Source organism: Aplysia californica, unplaced genomic scaffold (genome assembly GCF_000002075.1).
Source record: "Aplysia californica isolate F4 #8 unplaced genomic scaffold, AplCal3.0 scaffold00035, whole genome shotgun sequence".
Taxonomy (NCBI): Eukaryota; Metazoa; Mollusca; class Gastropoda; order Aplysiida; family Aplysiidae; genus Aplysia; species Aplysia californica.
Window position 1 is genome coordinate 660528 of NW_004797305.1, and position 23098 is coordinate 683625.

A 23098-nucleotide genomic window follows, 5' to 3' on the forward strand; every position below is an offset into this window, starting at 1 on the left:
TCTCTCTCTCTCTCTCTTTCTCTCTCACTCTCTCTCTCTCTCTCTCTCTCTCTCTCAATACTATCTAGCAGCTGTGTGTCGTAACGTTCTATACAAACCTCTATTGTGGGTGGTTGGATGGTGCTCTGGTGTAGTTTGCTTCTTCTTTCCTATCAAACTGAAGAAAAATCTATCGTCTTTATCTTCCCTCCTTTTTCGTGTTTGAAGTCACTCTCTGGTAACAACTCTAATCTTCAGCACTTAGATGACCTTATTGTGTTGCAAGTGCCGTAAAACTTACTAAAACTAAACCTCTATTGTTTGTCAATCTCTGATTGATATATATTGTCTTCAAGTGAGTGTATGATTGAAAATAAAAGCCCAAAAAACAAATACTAATTAACTATGATACAGGGTCAATAGTATGGCTACATTTAGGTTGATTTGGTCAATTGGACATCTGTTGAGTAGCATTCCTTTTTCTTTTTCAAATTCTTACTGAATAATGTTATTGAATCAATCAGAGTTTGACAACTTGTATGAAGAAGCATTAGCTCATTTTGAAAAATACTTGCACAACAGGGCTGGGTTCTGGGGTTAGAATCCCTGAATGAGGTGTTCCTGAGCGGAAATTTTTGGAGAGGAAGTACAACCCTGTCACCAGATGCTCTCCATACATACTAGCTTGTATCAGAATATTAATTCTTGGACTCTGCCTTGAAATACCAGTAGCTTACGAGGGGATATCAATAAGTTTTTTACCTAGGTATGAAGGAGTGGAGCTACGAACTTGAAATTTGAACAGGTTCAAGATACATCTAAACTAAGAATGCACCCCAATAATTGAGAATTTCCTAGGGTTAGTTGTGGTTGTACAGCAGGTAGTTTAACATCACCCTTGAAAGCATGATTAGCACTTTTCATTTTTGTACATAAAATGGAAAAAATTGAAATGAGTCTTTGTTGTCTTCCAAGTGTCGCAGCCGTAGAGGAGCACAGACTAGACGTTGGAGTTAACCCAATCTGTACGTCGTGTTTTACTATCGTACCCATACTATGTAGGGAACTCTGTGCCACCACTTTCTAAAGGAAATTTACTCGTTAATCCGATCCGTACGCTTTGCATAGCAGTCTGTCAAAATGATTTTTGGAAAAATACTGAGAGTTTCAAAGAGATATTCGCACTAGAAGTATTATAAAATGTGAAGAATACAACCCCAGGGGTACAAAATGACCACAGGGCGTACGAATAGGGTCAAAGAGTCGAATCTTGGTGCGCAGTGAGACGTTGCTTGCTCTCCAGACTTTTGATAATTGATTGAATCCTGACCTTGCCTCAGCGGTTCTTTCTTTAACATCTGCCTCGGTTCCACCTTTACCATCGATGACACTTCCAAGGTAGGTAAATGAGTCCACTTCTTCCAGGGGAGTGTCATCCACTGTCACAGCAGAGCTTGAAACTTTTCCTAGCTTCACTACTTTTGACTTGCCTGGATGTGAACGTAGGCCAACACTCCTTGATAGGCTGTTGAGTTCCTTGGTCTTTTCTTGCATCTGAGCATGTGTGTGAGAGAGCAGTGCAAGGTCATCAGCGAAGTCCAAGTCATTTAGCTGCTTCCATGGGGTCCACTGTATTCCATTACGCTTGCCACTGGTGGCTTCTTTCATGACCCAGTCAATTGCCAGTATGAAGAGAAAAGGTGAGAGCAAGCATGTTTGTCGCACTCCTGTCTGTACCTGGAATGGTTCTGAGAGCTGTCCTTCGTGGAAGACTTGGCAGTTTGTTCCATCATAGGTGGCCTTCACAAGCTTGACGATTTAGTCAGGTAGGCTATTCCTAAATGCCGCATGAGTTTCTACAGTTTCCCTGTCCACGCTGTCAAACGCCTTTTCATAATCAACGAAGCTAACCGCGAGTGGAGAATTCCACTACAGTTGAGATACTCTATAAAAATTCTCCCCACGCAGGAATTGAACTTGGGTCTCCTGCATGCAATGGTGAAACACTTCACTGCTACACCAGACGACAATATTGGGTGCAAGAATCTAATAAACATGCAAAACACAGGATTTGTGTTGGAAATTTGTGAAACATGATACAAATGAAAAAAAGCAAGATTGTGGTGAAGGATACCTTTACTAGGTTATAACATACTATATGTTATGTTTTTATTTTTATTATATTAACAGGAAGGAAGCATGGCAAGTTATGAAATGGATAATATCCCTCACATGACATAACAAATCTTTACAAAGCCAATACATTATAGAAGTAACATACTGAATATAAAGGGATAAAATTGACTTGAAAGGGCAAACTGAAGTGAATTTCAGTTCCAAATTTTGTTGGCAACTTAATCACTTAGATTAGAAGGATGGCTTGTAATCTTCAGGTCATGCAAATTCAGCCTCTATGCTGAAATGTTGACTGGGGGGGAAACTTTTCAGATTAATTTTTAGCAACTTCAGCTTTATCTTGACAGGTTGCATAAGACTCATGGATGAGACTGCACTGAACTCTTAGAAACAGTTTCTGTAAATTCAGCCGGTGCTATTTTTGCGAGTTATAAAAAGAATATGGTAGATCTAACTTCTGCAGTTTTATTACTCTGCTACACAAGACATGTGTTCCGCGAAATTTACCGCAGCAGGTTTTAACGATCGTATAATTGCATGGCAATCTTAAGATTGCGCCGCACGTTTTAACAATTGTATAATAGCGCTGTTGGGTCACGTTAATAATTGGGTTAATATTTTATATTTTGTAAATAATTTGTTTTAAAATTCACTTCCATCTTTATTCTTTTACTCACATCAAGGAACATTCACATATACAGTGGAAACCATACATAACAGGCCCGGTAATAACAGTAACAGGGATTTGTTAAATCCCCATTTTTTCCTACTCTTTGTCTCTATTAAAAGTTATGGGCAGTAACAGGGCCTGAGCGGAGCCCAATCGGTTATAGCAGGGACAAAGGCTCGTTAACAATGTGTAAAAAGTAAGAGAAAGAGAGGGAGAGAGAGAAAGTAACGCAGTTATAGAGCAAGCCCACGCAAGCCATGCCACTGAAAGCACACGCAGCCGGTGAAACAAGAGAGGGCTGCGGTGTGTTGCAGACTTCGATCTAGCTCTAAGCCTCACTACACTACTCATGAATAACTTAATACAGCTGGATTAGTCCACAAATGCTTACTTCCCTTGCATTTCTTATTTAACAAGGATCTGATATAACAGGACTTTTTCTCAGGTCCCACCACCCCCGTTATATCAGGTTTCCACTGTATTTTCAAAAATGTAAAAATATTAAGATAAAAATTAATGTATGAAACAGAAGAGCTCACCAGAATGATACAATGCCAGGTATCAAACTCAAAGTTCACAAAGTAGCCTACATTAATTTATTTCATTTTTTTTTAAAATAATTTTTAATTCACTTCCATCTTTATTCTTTTACTCACATCAAGGAACATTCATATATATTTTCAAAAGTGTAAAAATATAAAAATTAAAATATAAAACTCAAGAGTTCACAAGAATGATACAATTATACGATCGTAAAAATGCACAGCGCAATCTTATTAAATCTTAAAATTGCCGCGCAATTATATGATTGTTAAAACGCGCAGCGCAAACTTAATCGGTAAATTGCGCGGAACACATGTTCTATAGTCAATATAGCATTCATGGTAATAAAACGGAGGTATCCTCTTTAAATTTGTTGGTAGTTTGTGGCAATGATACCTTATAATTATAGTGGGTGTACTTTCTACACTTGCTTGGTCCCTCTCCTTCACTTCATTGTTACTGTTACTATTTTTATTCTCAACTGTGCCTTGAAAAGGAGTGGTAATAGTCATAAACCAGACTTGTCATTAATTTCAAGGAGCACCTTCTCTACAAACGACCCACAGGTGCCAAACTTATTGTATAGTCTTTGTTAGTGAAGTATTTTGAGGGATATGTTTTGCAAAACAGTAACAGAATCTGAACACATGTTTTTCTATATATAGTTCAGTTTTAGAAAATTAATAAGTACCTAGCCTGTCACAGAGGCTCCGAGTAGAAATGCATGGATAATTTTTTTTTAAATGTCAGCTTTGTGAAGAAGTCTTGGTGTTTTCTGTTTCTTAAGGAGATACTAGTGCTAACTAACCAAATTATGAATACACAATCTGCTATATAATTCTTTAAAAGTAAAAGCACCTTCAGTACACTCATTTGTTTCTCAAAAGAGGTTAACAATTACAATAATACATTATAACAGTACGCTTACATGAAAAAAAAAAAAAACAGTTTGTATCCATAACCTTAACACAAAGTGAGATTTTTTAAAACATCACAGAGTACACTTATAAATAACATCTAAAAAATTGATGCTAAATGTATGTAGTAGGAGACTGTGTAGCACATTACAAATGAGACATGAGCACCATTTTATTAGTAAATAGTAACGAAATGTTAAAACGTGTGTGGTCAAATGTGTGTAACAAAGACCTTTTGTTCACTTACACAACACACAATGCAAGAACTCCTGCTTGCAGAGGGAGTGATGACCTTAAAGAGAAAAACAAGCATCTTGTGAGAAGAAAATTTGAATTTCCTTTCTCAAATCATACCACTGATGGCGGAAGATTAAAGCTCTCATGTTAAAGTGCCTAGTTTCATCCCCCCATGGTTCAAGAAAAATTGTTCAGGAAATAACATTCCAGTATCCTCCCCCAATTTCTCTGATTCTACAGCAGTTGGAGTGAGTACCTAGACTTTAATGAAAATGAAAAACTCCAGAGGACCCTGTGTAGACAGATGTTGCAATCATTAAAAACTAAGACATCTTAGCTGTTCAGAACTGAAGAAGAACAGCATTTTTCAAGCAAAGGTCAATATTAACCCATACCTATTGACAATTAAGAGTATCTTTGCAACAGACATTATTATAAGGTTTCCTGAAACATGAGGGAAACTACTTCATAAAAAGAGTAATGACATTGGTCTGCTTCTTTTCAGTACTAGCTATTATAGATGGATATGATGTAACTCATGGTGCAAAATGAGAAACCTGTAAGAGCTCATACAGTTTCAATATGCTTGCAATTCAGTGCTATCCTGGTTCATTAGAGTTTTTATCAAAGGAAGCCTAATGATATGTGTGTGTGTGCCTGGAGAAAGGTCCCAGTTGTTGGCAAAGCTATTTTTGAGCAGCGGGGTAAAAAGGTCCAAAATATAGTACCTGTTCAAGAATTTTGTTCCATCAAAAAAACAAAGGATAAACGATTTCTTAAACAACATAACTGAAAGGATTTTATAATATTTTAAGTCTAAATATTTTTTATCAGTTAGTTTTGCAACATGTTGTGCTTCACGAACATTTTAAAATGTGCTACAAATTGGGGTTTTCTCCAAACTTTGTTTTTACACCATGTGGCATGTTTTTAAATAATGAAAATATTTGAAAAATTAAAAATCAGCATGTTCAGCATTGAATTTACTACAAGGATATGCCCTTATTTCAATAAGTCCAAATTTCTGACAACTGGGACCTTTCTCCAGGTACACACACACAAACAATTTTGAGAGGTTGAGAATGGGTGTTGTAAAGTAGAAGCTGTCAATAAAACAATCTGCTTCTATTAAGGAAACATGTAATGGCTGTCATAAATGGGAAATCTCTCATTGATTCTACATATTTTTAGTGACTTTTTGAAACAACAGGGTGCCATTGATGTTTTACAATACCATGACTAAAATAAAATCCAAACCACCAAGCACATTATTATCATTACATGTGTTATCATTATTAAATAGAGTAAAAACCAAAAATAATACAAAAAGCTGAAAGCATGAATAAAACTAAGATGACACCAATTAATAAGTTTTACATCCTTTCCCACTTAAGACCTTTCAGACCGCTGAAATGTCAGACTCAGATAACACTGCACTAATAGAATAAATACTATCATATTCAGGTCCTGAGAGAAGTAGTGAAACAGCAACTTCTTCTCTTGTGACAATAAATCACTTTTCACCATTCAATACTATTTAGCTTTTTAAAAAAAACCAAGTTATCACAGGCAACAATGTCTAGAAACAAGTTTGCAGTCAACATTATCACCATTTGTTACATGCAAATAGGCTATACCCTGTAATCATTACAACAGAAACATCTTTGCACAAAAAAGACATTCAATTTTACACAGGCTCAGTGGTATTGCTTATTGGCTCGCATTATGGGTATAAATAAAGATCAAACAGTCTGATTATACAATACATATCATTGAAATTATTACTTAGAGGAGTAACAGTAGCCAAAAATGGAAGAAATGAAAATGATAGAAGGTTTCAAAGTTTGTGAAATGTCAATATACTACTGATATGAATCGATTTCTTTATAAGAGTCAGATACCGTATTTGTCTTTGTTCACAGACAAAAGTTTGAGATAAAAAAATAATGTGCAATGAAGCAAACTAACACATGTCCACTGCTCAGAGTGAGGCTCTGTCATACTCGTACATCATTTTTTTAAAATGTCCAATGGCGAAATCTTACACAAATAGCAGTCAATGTGTTAAGCAAAATCTCAAAATTTCTCAAACCGAGAACTTGGACCCTTATTTTTCACAATGTTTATCATTAATACTATTAATTTTATTATTAGGCCTATAATTATTAATAACTAAAAGCAAAATGCATAATATAAGATAATGGCCCACAATCCAAAAAAACGTTTTTACAAGCAACAAGTGTCCCCATAAAAGAAATTAACAAAAATCAAGACTTACATTCCTTTTGCTGTTGGGTTGACAAAGAGTTATGTGTATAATTTACTTTGTTTATCACAGCCCACTTACGATGACTCTCAAGGAAACAGTATGTGGTTTCTTGCACTTATTCTCTAAGATTTACTTCAACTTTAAGAAACCTATCAAACTTCAATGCACTTTTGAGAAGAACAAAAACGCTATCAATATCATTTTTAAAATTCAGATCTGCTGAAAAGATGCAACTTTAAAAGGTTATCAAATGGCTGACATTTCGTTCACAAAATAACTCACAGAAGACATGTTAAATCAAAAACTGTACCGGTAGTAAAGCCATTGAAGCCTGATGAGAATGTGCGTAGACTTTTTATCTCTTTTTTTTTTTTCAAGAATTAACGATCAGAGAAAATACCCATTTAAAACGTGTCCCCCCCCCTTCCTTTCTCCATTTTTTATCTCTGGTAATTTGTGTAGTTCAGGAAATTAATAGACTGAAAGGAATTATTTCCACAGTTACAAGACTACAGAATTTTTTAAAAATGATTTACATGTAATGGTTTAAATATTCAGACATTATTCAATTTTATGTATGCTGTTTCAAATGAAACAATTTTTTAGAAGTGCAACTGATTGCGTAATGACACTATGGCAAGCAAAGTAGGAATGTACAGGGCACTATCATAATTTTTTTTAAATCAGTTAGCTTTCACACTTGAAAAACAGAGCATCTGTAATGTAACGGTTAGTTCGATTCTCAAGTGGGGACAAATCTTTATCGAGTTCTCGACCCATCTGCAGGGGAGTTGTATCCCTCTCAGCTTGGGTTGGTCCTGATAGGCAAGGTCAGAAGCCAGCCTTCTAAATGATCTAAATTGTGTCGATGGGGACTTTAAAAAAACATTTAGGTAAAAAAAAACATTTTCAAGAGGAAGTAATAACAAAAGTCAACTGCTCTAATGGCCATCTGTCCAAGACAATCATCTGTACAAATGACTACTTGCTATTTCCCTCCTTGCATTTTTAATATGATTATAATGACATTGTCCTAGATATCCACCTGTCTAAGACAATCACTTCTCTCCTCAACAATGGATGGATGTCTTGGACAATTTTGATTTTATTTTAGTATATATTCAAAAGGGAAAAAGTTCATACTGTCAAACTTCAGGAGTATTTTATAGCTGTAACATCCACGTCACACACCCCTTTTTTCATAATAGGTAAAAAAAATTATGATTGTAAGAAGAGTATGATTACTTACTGTTCGCATTTCATAAACACTAACAAATTTCATTAACTTCTCACAAAACAGTCACACTTGTGACCAACTAGAAGGGTAATATTCTCGCACAAAACAAAACAAAATGTTAATGTCCACGCATTCCTTTACATCAAAACAGAGTAGGCACTTCTGAAACTTTGGTCTATCCAGCATGAATAAATACCCTAAATCAGCTCATTTCAGTTCCATTCACATTTCAATTTTTTGTATGAATGCGCAGCCTCGACAAAATGGAAGAAAGTGACATGCATTATGTTTTATCATATATAGATATGTATTCACAAGAACAAACACATATTATATATGTAAAACGAAGTGTTTTTAATTTTTACTTATTTATAAAGCTTTTAAGCAAGTTCTAGCATCTGAGATGGTATGTTTTCGGAACATTTGGAAAAGAAGTGAAAGGTCATGTTATGAAGCATGAACATCAGGAAAGAATAGTTTTGATTATTTTTTTTACGTGGACAAGTTGTATTTCATTTCTGTCCCATGCTAGGATAGTGTGGGGGACCTGAAGTGCTCTGTTCTCAAAAATGACCTCCTAGCAAAGTGGTATATCTTTTTTTTTATGCAAAAGAAAATGAAGCTATTTAACAGCGCTGATAAAAAACTTATCTAACCTTGTCATATAGCGGCACCTTCCCAACAAAGGCTGAAAAACTAATCAACAACTTTTGGCGGCTTTGGTCTACAGCTCCGTTGATGAACAATGAGTCGATCGGGAAGAAAAGTGCGACCACAATTTTCACATTTACACAAGTTGGCTTGTGCACTCTGCCAGGCAGCCTCGTTCATCGCATCCACATCATATTGACCACTCTTGTTGCCTAAAGGAAGAATATTTGTGCACAATGTCAAATGGTGAAAACTAACAGTATTTGTTCAGCTGGTACAGCAACCTTTAAAAAAAATATTTTAAAAAAACAAATACAGAAGTTTATGGAGACTTCAAACAGTAATTTTTAAACACCAACCTAACAGTTTTCTATGGTTTTTTGCCTTTTTTTCAAGCACCAGACTTGTTTGGTCATTTTGACCCAATCACTATAGTAAATTAAAGACAATAAATTAGTAAAATATTGAAATATAAACTTGCTCAGAGAGGAAAATTTGACAGAATAAATCAGAAAAGAGTGTGAGGCATAAGAACGTGTGATAAAGAGCACTTACCACCAATGCTCCTAACTTCGGGTTTCTTCGGTTCTGGTCGTCTCATCTGTTTAGGCAGTTTGTCATTCTCTATGTGCCATTTTTGGAGACACTGTGGCTCATGAATTGAGATAGATTTGCTCCCAAACTCTCTGCCACAGATGTAGCAAACAACAGTTGTTGGTCTTCTTATGACAGGTGGTTTTGATGGAGCAGGCTGCAGGGGGAAAACAAATTGATCCTTTTCATTTTGGAACGATACGAAATTAGTAATGCTTTAATCAAATTAATTATAAAAAAGGGACTTAGTACTTAGTTTATTAAAGTTGAGCTAACTTTATAGAACAATTAAAATTCTTAATCTCTAGCTTTCCAGCTTCAAATTCAGTAAACCAGTAAAACCTGTTGAAAATTGAAAGAAGAGGATATGATAAAGGAAAAGAAAACCTACAGAAAGGATCAAATAAAATTCAAATGCAAAACTTAAAGAATTGAGAATTCCCCAAACTTCAGAATTCAGTCTCAAATCTGAATATTTTTTTCACAATAGTTTGGCTTTATCAGCAGAGAAGGACATTAAATTGGAGGTCCCACGTCTTACATAACCTACCTTACAATTAGTTCTAAGAGAGGAATTGAACCTATAAGAAACAATTTTTTTTCTCTCAAGAACTTACTGTTGCTGTAGCAGAAGCACCACCTCCACCACCACCACCACCACCACCACCAGCTTTTGGCTTGCATGCTCTCTGATGGACCACTAATCTGTCAGGTGCAAATGTACGACCACAGTTTGGGCACGGCACCAACTGGGCCTTAGCTGCCTCCCAAGCAGCCTCATTCATCTGAGCCCTGAAAAAGATCAGATCAAGGCTATTATTTTAAAAAACGCTTTACTGAACTGTCTAAATATTCTACATTTCAGCCTTACAAGGGATAGATCTACTTATTCAGAGTACAGCAAAATGAAATCCCTTCCATTTTCATGACTGCTGGAACATATTCATCTGTGAGCAAGAAAAACACTTCTCCAAAAGGCTTATTAGAATGTTCAGCGGCCTATAATTATTGTTTTCAATCTAAAGAACGTACAGACAGCTCTTAAGTATAATATCATCATAGTTGTCATTCAGTGAAGATGACAACTTATGTACCTTGTCAGCTGACCATCAGCTCCAGCCTTGGGTTTGCGAGGAATTGGACGTCTTTGTTCTTTTGGAAGTTGCGCGTTTTGGACCTTCCACTTCTCCAAACATTGAGGTTCATGGATAGAGATAGACTTTGTTCCAAACTCTCGTCCACATATATAACAGATGACAGTTCGCGGACCTCGCTGGGATGTATCCTGACTTTTGGAACTGACAGACGTTCCTGTAGCTACACCTTTTGTGCTCATTGTGGAGTTTGATTCTGGTGTGCTAGATGCTGAGGAATGTTACAAAAAGAAGAGTTTGTCATGGTACTTTATTACTACGAAAAGCTCAAAAGTGTTATTTGTTTTGCAGCTGGTTAAAAAATTCATTAACTCTTTCCGAACGTATCGCCAATATATCGGCACAAGTCCACACCCCTTGCAGACGTATCGTCGATATTTCGGCTGTGATAGGGTGCCTCACTAAGCCGGGGCCCTTTTTTGGTACTAAATCTAAAAATGACATAAACATCACTAAATGAGTCATAAAACCGAAACTAGCGAATCTATAATGGTACTGTATCTAATGAATGAACTTCCGGTAAAAGAAAGCTGTTCACGGCAATTGCCAAAAAGTACTTTGATGTCACAGTCGTCGTAAAGGATTGTGCTGGGAGCGGCTTGCTGGAGATAAAGAGTTAAGGAAACGAAAACATCTAGTTTCACTTTGTCAAAGCATGGGTTTAGGGAAAAAAGAGTGAATTAGTTTTTGCGGTCTTGCATCAACAAAACGATGAAACGGACTCTGTATAAATATCATAACTCAAACAAAAATTGGAATATTGCTTTCAAATAAAAAGCTGCGCATTCAGAAATTTATGGATTATGCTCTTGGCCTGTATATGATAAGACAGCTATACTGATTTGCTTTCACATATTAGGTGAATGTAATTTTTTCCGTCAAAATTTATTTTTCACAACCATCACCATTTCCAACCCTTGTAAAGCATACTTGTGTTCAAAATTAATCCTTGTTTCATATTGGGATGTATTCCTCATTCAATTTCCTTCAACTAGACAGATTACATATTACGTTTTGAGTGATGGTTATGCTTCTATGATGTTATTTTGTACACCACCTGCATAGCCAAATAGAGCCACAAGACCAGAAAAAAAAACTATGTCCGAAAAGAGTTAAAAATCTGTGAAAGTGACGGACTCTGGACCACAGTGTTGACTGTGAAAAAGCCAACAATAAAAAAATTATAATGATCTATAGGGCCTACAAGTAAACACTTCTAACCCCACCATAAATATTACTCTATTCATCTTCTTCTGACAAATTCGTTTTTGCTGAATGGAAACATTTGACCATCTTTTTATTATAATCAATAGACATCAAAATACACTGACTTCCGTTAATTGATTTAATCTTGCCAAACTATTTATTAAAAACTCACTAGAATAAATTGCTACCTTATTTTAAGCATTTTCAGCTAAAGATTAAGAGAAAGGCAAAAACAAAAGAAGCTTAGACTTAGAGAGAGATTTTAAAAAAGACTAAGTGCAGAAAAATTGGGATGACTCAAACTCACTGGAGTTACATCTTCTGGTTTGGGTCTCCTATAATTCAATCATCAACATTGCACTGACAAACTGTTAACTTTACAGAGAAATAATCCACTCTTTTCTACAGTAGATTGCAAAAAGTCAGATTCTTTTACACATCCATAGCACAGCAATTCATTGTTCTCTTCTAACCCATGACGCTTTTAACCTTATTTTCTCAATATAACATTGGCCGAAGGCAAGCTTTTATCAGTGAGTGCTTTGGGAAATCACTAACATAATGTTCACTTTATTTGATCACCCTCACAGTGGAAACCTGTTTCAGTCATCCATGTTTGATGTGTTTCATGGGAAATTGATATATTTATATGAGAATATAGTGTAAAAAATCTAGCTAGCTCAAAATTTCTATAATACATAGTGTAAAAACCAAGTTCGAAATCAGAGTATAAATACTGATATGGCAGTGGGAAGTAATAAAAGAAATCAGAAGCAATGAACCATTTCCTTTCCTAGAGATATCTATGGAGCCTAGAGTCAAACCTGCTCTAACAACCACCTGTCCAAGAAAATCACAAATCACTATTTCCAATTTCCCCCATTGCATTTTTAAAAAATTATTATAATGACACTGTGACTGTCCAATGTGTCTGCTGTCTAAGACTTCCATCTTTCTCCTTGACAATGGGAGGCTGCCTTTGACAATTTTGCCTGTACTTGAATTGCAAAAACTTGAAATACTACTGAGGAGGTCAAAGGGCAAGAGTCAAGACTGGTGGATTGTAGCCTATACCACCATCACAACCATCAACAATACCAAAAGGACACTGCGGGAAAAAAAAAAACTTGGTGAAAATGTTATACATCTTAAAAAGCTTTTCGACACAGCCAAAGAAAAATATTGACTTACAGGGGTTTGCTCCAGGTTTTGGTTTGCAAGCTCTCAAATGTACTTGAAGTCTGTCAGGATTAAAAGTTCTGCCACAGTTTGGGCATGGCGCGAGGTTGGCCTGAGAGGCCTGCCATGCTGCTTCATTGGCTGCTTGTACATCATACTTCCCTCCACTCTGAATAATTTCAGGTTTCTTTGGCAAGGGTCGTCTTTGTTCCCTTGGTAATTTATTATTCTCGTTCTTCCACTTCTCCAAACACTGAGGTTCATGAATTCCTGGAAAAAAAAGACCATAGCCAATAAGAGTAAAAAAATTTATCATAAGAATTCCCCGTAAATCAGTAAATTTTGAATGCTCATCTTAACTGAAAAATGTGATTTGCCTTAAGCACAAGTTTTCCTCTAAAATACCAATGGTAATGGGCTTGACTTCAAGAAATGTTAAATACTATTTATCCATTTAATATCTCTTTGATTAAGTTATACAATGCTAAAAGGTTCATTGATCTAGAGAAAAGGCAAGTGTCTCTCATGTTAGAGAACCAGCTTTAATACCCAGTTCATGCTGGCTGTTTGGGGATACTTCTTTTAGTATTATTTTTTTCTGGTTCTTTAAACTTGTGATTCCAAACTTGAAGGGACCTAGTACCTCATGTCTTAAGATGCAAACAAACAAAATATTTTGGAAATCAAAAATCACAGATGAGAGGCTGGCTAAGGCTTGAAGCATGAAGAGAATTCAAAATTAATCTCTACCAAAAAAACAGGACATACACTGGTCAGCGTGTTAAGCACACCATTGACAAGGGTCTATGGCTACCTGGAAAAATATGGGAAACTATCTTATTTTCTAGTAGCGCTATAGACCACCTACACGAAATCAGTGGCACCTATTGTAGACTACCTCTGAGAACAAATGGGGGAAGGAAGAAAAGGAGGAGGAAGAGGAGAAGGAGAAGAAGAATACAAACTTTTCCTCACAGATGTGGGTTAAACACTCCGTCTTAGAGAGTATTTGACAGTGATTTTAAAATTACAGTTTACCAAAATTGTACTTCTAAAATGTTCAAATCATTTAGTTCAAATGTTCTGCATATACAACAGTTTGGGTCACGTACCTATGGAGGCTGTTGTGAACTGTCTTCCACATATGTAGCAGAACACAAAATTTGACCCCGGAGGTCCTCTACGTTTCGGTGGTCCCTTCTGTGTGGGAGCAGTGTATGTTCCTTCTCGTTCCATTTTCTCCGGTTTTTTCTCGTTCTGGCTGGAATGACCATTAATTTCCAGCTGGCCCTCAGTCACTGAAAGATTTGGTCGAGTTCTTCCTTTTGCACTGATTGGTCTATTACTGCGTTTCCCACTCTTTGGTTTGTTCGTATGATTAAAATTGTTGTTTGACTGGTCTTCTGAAAGAGCAGACGTTGTCATAGATGAACTCAAAGTGTGACCTGTGTTTTCATTTCTCTTCAAAATTGTTGGTGAGGTAAGAGTTGCAGTGCCTGGTCTGTCCTGGTCATTCAAGTCTGGGGTATTATTAGCATTCACATTTTGACGTAGAGGCCTCAGAGGCTTCCCTGGTTTACAACTCCTCTGATGAACTTGCAATCGATCAGGCTGGAAAGTACGCCCACAGTTGTCACACTCTACAAGATTGGCCTGAGCAGCTTGCCATGCCATCTCATTAAAACGTTCAGTGTCATGTTTCCCTGAGCTACCAATAGAAGGCAGAATTTGGGGCTTGTTAGGAGGGGGACGTCTCTGACCACGAGGGAGCTTTTCATTTTCATTGTTCCATTTCTTTAAACACTGTGGCTCGTGAATTGAAATTGATTTTGATCCAAATTCCCTCCCACAAATATAACACACAACCGTTTGTCGCCTCGCCATGGAGCAGCCTGAAAATATAAATGCATATACTAAAACATAAGCCCTAGTAACACATTTTCCTTTCATTTCCTATTTCAAAAGTTTCTTTTATTTTTCATCATAAAAAAAGTATTAATAAATTATGACAGTATCAAGCCATAAGCAGAAATAAATGTTAGAACCTAAGATCAAGCAGCTATAAGGGGCAACCAAGGAGCAGTGCATCCAAGACCAGTCTCAAGGTCACCATGATGATGATGATCAGATCATCATTAATATTATCTAATGTAATTTATCACTATTGACGACAATAATTTTATAATCAATAGGTACAAAAATATGCACCATATTGGCTTAACAAGAAGCCAATACACCTAGTATTGAACAAGTCTCAACAGATCCTCTGTCGTTCATTGTATTATCATAATAGAAACAGGTGTTTTGGAAAATTCAGAAGGAAGAAAGTAAAATAAGTGTAGCAAGCCTACATATAATGCCTTCTAAAGAGAGCATGAACTTGCTCCGAGAGGAAAGCATTTTTCAGAGACTACATTCAACCTACAAATTTCAATTTCCTCATGAAGAATGAAGTCCACACTTTACATATATAAATAGACTTTGACCTAACGTTCTGACTTGCATTGACACCCATTGAAAATCCATGTTCAATAGAAAGACAGTCAATCACAATGTCATTAGAAATAATGGGCAGTTTGGGTGGCACAAGAATAAAGACAGTGCAGAACAAGACCTGTAATGACATGTTATCAGGTCAACGCACAAAGGAAATATTCTTGGCACGTATGTTACTATTGTAGTCAAGGAGAAAGCACAATGGGCAATGTAATGAAGTAAACAAGTCTGATGAATTTTTTAAAATATCAACATTAGGTGTACAAGACCTTTATGGGTTGGCAAAAAAAATGTGATTACATATTGTCACAACTAAGGAATGGGAATGTTTGTACTTGGGGTGAATAAGACAACCTCATTAATATTTTTCTCCTCTCCTCCACTCCTTCCTCCAACCATTATTTTTCTTAACCATCTCTTCGATCTTTTGGCTGTTGCTGCTGATGATTTTCACATTGTTTGTGTCGTTGTTGCTGCTGTTGTCACTTTTGATTCCATCAAATCCTTTTAATAGATTCTCATGAACTGTGGTCTTGCAGGTGGAACTACTATTGCTCTTAGAGTGGATGGAATAACAATGTACTGTTACCTGTGTATGGAAGATGGTGTTGGTAATATGAACAGTTGTGATGATTGTGCAAATTTAGTGATACGTCGGGGTGAAGTAAATGACAATGCTGATGATGAAGAAGATGATGACGTTGGTGATAATGATGACGTATCCACCTCACCATAAATTTTAGAATTTAGAAAAAGGCCTTTAACCAGTCAAACTGATGATGATGATGATGATGATGATGATGATGATGATGATGATGATGATGATGAGGATGATGATGAGGATGATGATGATGATGATGATACTAACCATAGCTTTTCCTTTCTCAAGTCTTCCTGCTGTATTTTCATCATACCTACCACTGCTCATCATGTAAGCCTATGTTTCATTTTGCATGACGCAACTTTTAATCGCGTGCAACAGTCGCTAGTGATGAGTCGCTAGGTGTGTATCTTTATGCGCCACCACAAGGTGCCCAAAGCTTCAGTCGCATGCGACAAAAGCAATAAAAATGTCTCCTCATGTGAGGTTTAGCAAGGCGCGACTGGCAATTCACAGAAGAGAAACAGTGACAAATTCTAATGTCAAGATGGACAGGGAAGCACAAAGTCCATCAGATGGGAGTTCTATGAGCCACTGACATTTTATATTCCATACATGGCTAATCTTGTGTAAGTCCTACTCCTCCTCTTCCTCCTCCTCTTCCTCCTCCTCCACCTTCTCCTCATCCTCCATCTCCTCCTGCGGTCCGTTAAAAAAAAAAATTAAGATTAGGTTTACAAAACTTGCATTGGGTTGAATTGTAGATGAAAATCCTACAAACATACACACACACACACACGCACACACACACACACACACACACACACACACAAACACCACCACTCCTTGACTACGTATTTTGACAATGGTGAAGCTCTAAACTTGTCACACTACACACACCCCCAGTCTGTATTACATGATGAGAACCTCCATCGCTACATGGACTGATTGCAGACGATGGTCGCCTGCGACTTGAAGTCGCGTCACGTGTGAGGAGACAGTTTCTTTTATAATCTTACTGGATTGATTTTAGAACGGCAAGGACCCACACTACGCGACGTTGCATCACACATAAGGAGACAAGCTCTAAGGAGTGAAAGTTTTTTATGGTTAAAATAGAATAGTCTGTTGGAGGGTATTTTTTGTTCCCAAAGAATCCAAAACAGAGCAATTATATTTTCTCTATCATAGAGTCTTCACTCACTTTTCGTTTTTGTTTTCAAATGATTTCAAACTTACAAAAATGATGATGATGATTATGATGATATGATAATGATAATGATGATGATGGTGGCGTTGGTGGCCAAGTGGTTAGGCTACTGGACTCGTAATCATTATGTTGCGGGGTCAGGGGTTCGAACAGTGGGCCCGACATTGTGTCCTTGGAAAAGGCATTTTAAACGAATTTTTCTCGCTTCACTCAGTAAATGGGTACCCAACCATAGACAGCGAAAGATCTTGTCAGTATGTTAGTGTTTTAGCGCCTATAAATGGCTGCTTGCACTGCATGCTTCCCAGGTAGTTGAGTTTGTTTCAGAATGCTCTCAGGTCTGCTGGGGTAATAGTATAGATGGTGAAGCACATAGAGCTTGCTGTTGAGAGGGGATTTGCGCTATACAAATGTTATCCTAGATGATGATGATGATGATGATGATGATGGTGGTGGTGGTGGTGGTGGTGATGATGATGATGATGATGGTGGTGGTGGTGGTGATGATGATGATGATGATGATGATGATGATGATGATGATGATGATGATGATGAAGAAGAAGAAGAAGCCTTATTGGCAAAACAATGAACATCGAGGCCTATACAAACATCTGATTAAATGTGACCTACCCTATTCAATAACCCTATTCAAGTCTCAAGTATACATTTTTTTCTACTTTAAAACATGATGATGATGATGATGATGATGATGATGATGATGATGATGATGATGATGATGATGATGATGATGATGATGTTGATGTTGATGGTAAAACGATAAAGATAGATCTATGCGTTTTACACCTTCTGAAGTCAATTTGCATTAGCAATTTTTACTGAGTTTGTAACAAGACATATTAAAATTTCAAGACACTTTATTCTATATTTCACCTAACACAGAATGCTGATGATGACAATGATGTGAAGGTCATATTATGTGAGTCAATAATGAAAAAAAGGACACATCGTGCCCATAAAAAGTCCCCCGCCTTGACATAACCTACTGAAAACAAGGGGAAAAATTCATTTTAATCATTTTCATATGAGCAAAACAATTTTGAAAAGAAAGAAGAGGAAAAAGGTACCTATACAAAGTAATCAGTTATACTATTTGCATTATTTACATTGTGAATCCATAAATGTTATGCTAGATGTGCAATGGCCAATCTAGTAGGTAGGCTGTGTGTTTAGTGCTTGCATAAGTGTACTTTAGTAACTCTACAGGTACCGGTAAGTCATCAGATACATAGAATAATATATTGCAATCTAAGAATGAAAAATGCATACAATCCTTCAGGAACTCACTGAACTACCAGTAGTAAGAGATACATAGCATGGATAGTTAGCTTAGCGGTATTTGGAGGAGATGAGATTAACTCAGAAGAATTGTTTGCACAGCAGCATTTGGGGCATGAGGTTAAGCATGATACGGTTGTGGCAAAGCAAGCTGATGGCAGATAATGAATGAAAAGCTGGCTTTGTTTAGAACATGAGACACTGTCTATCGCAACATCTGCCAAGGTTTCCTCCACACAAAAAATGTTTTAATCTGAGGTGAAAATTACGAATTTTTGTAGCTTAAAACAAGGAGTTAGTTAAAATTAGAAATTCTTACAAAGAAAGAGTTTTAGGGTGCTATAATGTAGCATACAATGTTTTCTTTTTTATTTACTGCTTCAATTACCTATTTATATAACAGCCATATATTAACTTTAAAAATTATTCATCTTTCTCTTTTTCATTTGATGAGGGTGATGTCAGGGAATGGACTCCAGTGGCCACATGGTTTAAAGTGCTTTCAGGCTCGTAAACATAGTGTCAAACAAATCGTTGACATGGCTTCAATAGGTGATGAAAATAGGGTGTGTGCTTTGAGCAAACATGCCTATCTTAGTGTTTTAGCACCCATAAATGGCAGCTTGCACTGTATGCTTTCCAGGAAGTTGAGTTTGTTTCAGAATGCTCTCAGATCTGCTGGGGTAACAGTATAGATTGTAAACCTCGATATAGAGCTTCTTATGGAGCCAGAATTTGCACTATACAAATGCTATCTATTATTACTATTATTATTATTATCTCTCAAATAATGTTACCATTTTAGTTTGTTAAGTCATATCACTGACAATTATGCAAGTCATTGCAAACCGAATCTCCCTTCAGGGATCAATTATTATTGCTTTTTTCTTTAACTTATCTTTTATTATTTATTATAGGGAATTTTAATGTGAAGGACTGAAAAGTAAATATATTGTTATTATTTTACCAACTTGGTCAAAGAAACGTTTCATATTTCTAAAACCTAAAATAATACATGCACCAAATGAAACATCTTAAACCAAATAGCTTAAAGAGGTAGCTGGTATTCATACATGAGCTTTAAATTAAAACAAATTATGGTGCTTTGAAAATTTTAGAGAAAAGTCTGTTCTTTTCACTCCGCAATATAGATCTAGATTTAAAACTGAAAGCAAACATCCTGGTATAATGTAGGCCAGGAAAAGCAGCACAGCTTTGGGAGCAATTTGATAGTTGGGAAAGTTTCATGCAAAAAAAGTATATTCTCCTTTAAAAGGAACGAAGAACTAATTAGTTTTCAGATCATATTATTGAAACAGATCTTCCAAACAGCACACATATATATATATGCGCTCTGGATATAATCCCGCTTATACTAGTGAATTCCTGGCTACAAAATCCTATTTTATTCTGCACTGTCAAAAAGAGCAGGAACCTACTAGAATCTATTTAGTAGTCAAAAGTAAGATATCAGACTTTACAGATCGATATATCAGTCTCAATTAAATGGCCTAATTTGTCAAATATACCGAATATGTTATTCAATTTGATGTTTTGTATTAGCACTGAAATGTTTTAGCATATCAGAAAGTACTCAAAATGTACTCACTTTTTAAAAAAATACTTGTACTCTTGTCAAGTACATTTTACAGGACAGTACTTTTACGGTACTTAAGTACATATTTTAGATTGTATTTAAATTTGTACTTAAGTACCTTTTTAAAAGTACTTTAACAGCCCTGTAACCGGAGGGTAGCCTAGGCTACAAAGAAAGATTTGAGAGAATATAAATATAGATCTAGATCTCTAGATCTAGATATTCTATATAAAAAATGCTTGTAGTGTGAAGCATCTAGAAAACGAAAAACAAGAAAATAAAATTACTTGAAAAAAGTTTGGTTAAAATTCATAATTAGAGTCTTATGCTAAACACACAACAGGATATAATAATATTAGAGATCTAGATTTAGATCTAAATCTAGATATCTAATCTAAATCTAGATTCTAGACTAGATCTAGATTCTAGACTACTCTACTATATATCTAGATTCTACATCATACTAATCATTAGTCTAATGTCCTAGTCTCACCTACCACAGGGGCTGCAGTCATAATAAACGAATCATAACTAAAAAATTACCTTACTCCCCCAGCCACGGTAGATCTAGTTGAAAAGTCTATGTTCAGCCGTATTTTGTCCACATACAATACGCCCTTGGCTTAGGCCAAACATCAGGCGTCGAAGTCGAAGGGGGACAAAATCAATTTCAATGAAGAGGCATAGAATCTAGATTTCTAGTGCCTGTACACTGTACTATCACTCTATCTATGCTGAATCAGAATATCGTCTTTGCATACCGGTTTCGATCAATGAAACGGGTTTACGTCAGAGAACTTTAAAAGGGGAACTCTACATTCATACAGACTGCTACGTCACTTTGTTTGTATCTTCCGTGCAAATAGTCTGCCTAACAACCGTAAACAATGTTCGACGCCATGTTTTAATTATTTTTCAACAAGTCTCGTTTGACGAGATATCAATGATTATGCTTCTTTGCTTTGAAAAATATTTATAATAGATAATTTTTGTTCTTGTACTAATTTAACCGTCAATACATTAATTTACTTAAAGAAAAAAATGTATGGCAAAATTTTAAAAAATAATAATGCGAAAGATCAAAGCACTGGAGTCCGCAGCAGTGACGTCACGAATGCCAGCTTAGGGCGGTAGGGTGCCCTAGTGCCCTGCGCAGCCGCCATAGCGTTGAGGGCAAAATTGCCAGTTGGCGATAAAAACACTTTTGAATTTGTTGTCATATCAAAGATTATCTTAATATATATATATTATACAGATCTTTGGTCATATCGTAACAATATACGATGATGTACTTTTGTGTCATGCATGGGTGTACAAACCGGCATGAAAAGGAGAAAGATTTCACCAAACTCTCTGATTTCACGATAGCTAAAACAATATAATTTATTTTTATTGGGGCGGGGGGGGGGGGGGGAGCAGCTGCATGTTCCCCTTGTATGTCGATAAGGGCAAGAACCGCCCACACATCGCACGTTCCTTTTAATTAACGCCTTTAGTTTAGGCTGCATAATAAGGTCTTTCTCAAGTGTAAGGGCGATTTAACATAAAGAACGCCGAAACTTAAGCGGCTGAAGATCGGCGCCAGTAGGTGTCTGCTTGACTCCACATAGAGGGCGCCTAAAGCCTAGATCTAGATATAAGAAAAAATTACACCACAACACAGCTGGTATTTATGAAGCATTTATTTGGGGATTTTAAAAAACTCGAAATTTCTAGCCTAAAACATTGCTTAAAATGTAATTCTGCTCGGGTAACACCCTAATTTGACGACGCTGATTTCAAAAATGTAATTTGTTTTTGTCTACCGTGAAGCACCAGTCCTGAAATGACCATTTAAAATTGTCCCCTGTCCAGTCGGGTGACGTCACGCAAACCGCTCAACCGGAGTTGGCGATGGCGAGACGGCGGGGCGGCACTGAGAGTTCGCGACCTCAGTGCTTTCTTGTCGCATCTCCATTTTTAATAACAGTGAAAGCAGTTCACAACAAAGAGTGAGCTTAAGAAGTCACATTTTCACTATTAAAAAATGGAGATACGACAAGAAAGCACTGCGGTCGCGAGTTGACAGCGAGACGCTCTTCCCACATTTTCGGCGTAATAAGAATGTAGTTCGGATTCCGATAAAGCCGACAACGCCGACCCGAGTTTAGAGCCGCCTGCAGTCTGCCAGCTCTATGTGGGGCAAGTTGGAAATCATAAGGGAATTTTTATACCTATCGGCGCTTACTGAGTCAGTTTCCGAAATCGGCGTTCTCTGGCGAAAACATAGAGAACGCCGAAACTTGAGCGGCTGAAGATCGACGCCGACAGGCGCCAGTAGGTGTCTGCTTGACTCCACATAGAGGCCGCCTAAAGCCTAGACCTAAATATAAGAGAAAAAAACTACACCACAACACAGCTTGTATGAAGTATTTACTTGGGGGTTTAAAAAACTCGAAATTCCTAAATATTGGTTAAAATACTATTCTGCTCCCTTGCCACCCTAATTTGATGACGCTGATTTTAAAAATGTAATTAGTTTTTGTCTACCATGATTAAGCACCAGCTTTGAAATGGCCATTTAAAATTGTCCCCTGTCCAGTCGGGAGACGTCACGCAAACCGCTCAACCCAAGTTGGCGACGGCGAGATGGCATTGATAATTGAGATCAGTTCACGACCTCGGTGCTTTCTTGTCGCATCTCAATTTTTAATGACAGAGAAATCAGTTCACAACAAAGAGTGAGCTAAAGAAGAAGTCACATTTTGACTGTAAAAAATGAAGATACGGCAAGAAAGCACTGCGGTCGCGAAATGACAACGAGACGCCCTTCCCACTTTTTCGGCGTAATAAGATAATAATGTAGTTTGGATTCCGATAAAGCCGACAAAATTAACGCCGATCCGAACTTAAAGTTAATAAAGCCGTCTGCAGTCTGCCAGCTCTATGTGGGGCAGGTTGGAAATCACAAGGGAATTTTTATACCTATCGGCGCTTACTGAGTCAACTAGTCTCCGAAATCGGCGTTCTCTATGTTTTCGCCCTAAAGTGTTGAGTTTCCAGCATTTTGCTGAGTTTTTGAATATTTGTTTTTTACGGGTTTTGATTTTGTTAATTATATTAGCCTATGTTGTTTAATCATGCATC

At 36.8% G+C, this 23098-nt stretch overlaps 1 protein-coding gene across 1 annotated transcript; it reads right to left on the reverse strand.

Annotated features, from left to right (window-relative positions):
- Positions 1-4208: 4208 nt before the first annotated feature.
- LOC101846332 (zinc finger protein 474) lies at positions 4209-21009 on the reverse strand. Its single transcript, XM_005091724.3, has 7 exons — positions 20516-21009; positions 13885-14664; positions 12785-13042; positions 10328-10598; positions 9851-10025; positions 9195-9390; positions 4209-8851 (listed from the first exon to the last, which is right to left on the reverse strand). Exons 2-7 carry the CDS (start codon positions 14654-14656, stop codon positions 8685-8687), a joined length of 1839 nt encoding a protein of 612 aa, XP_005091781.1. The 5' UTR covers positions 14657-14664; positions 20516-21009; the 3' UTR covers positions 4209-8684.
- Positions 21010-23098: the final 2089 nt, after the last annotated feature.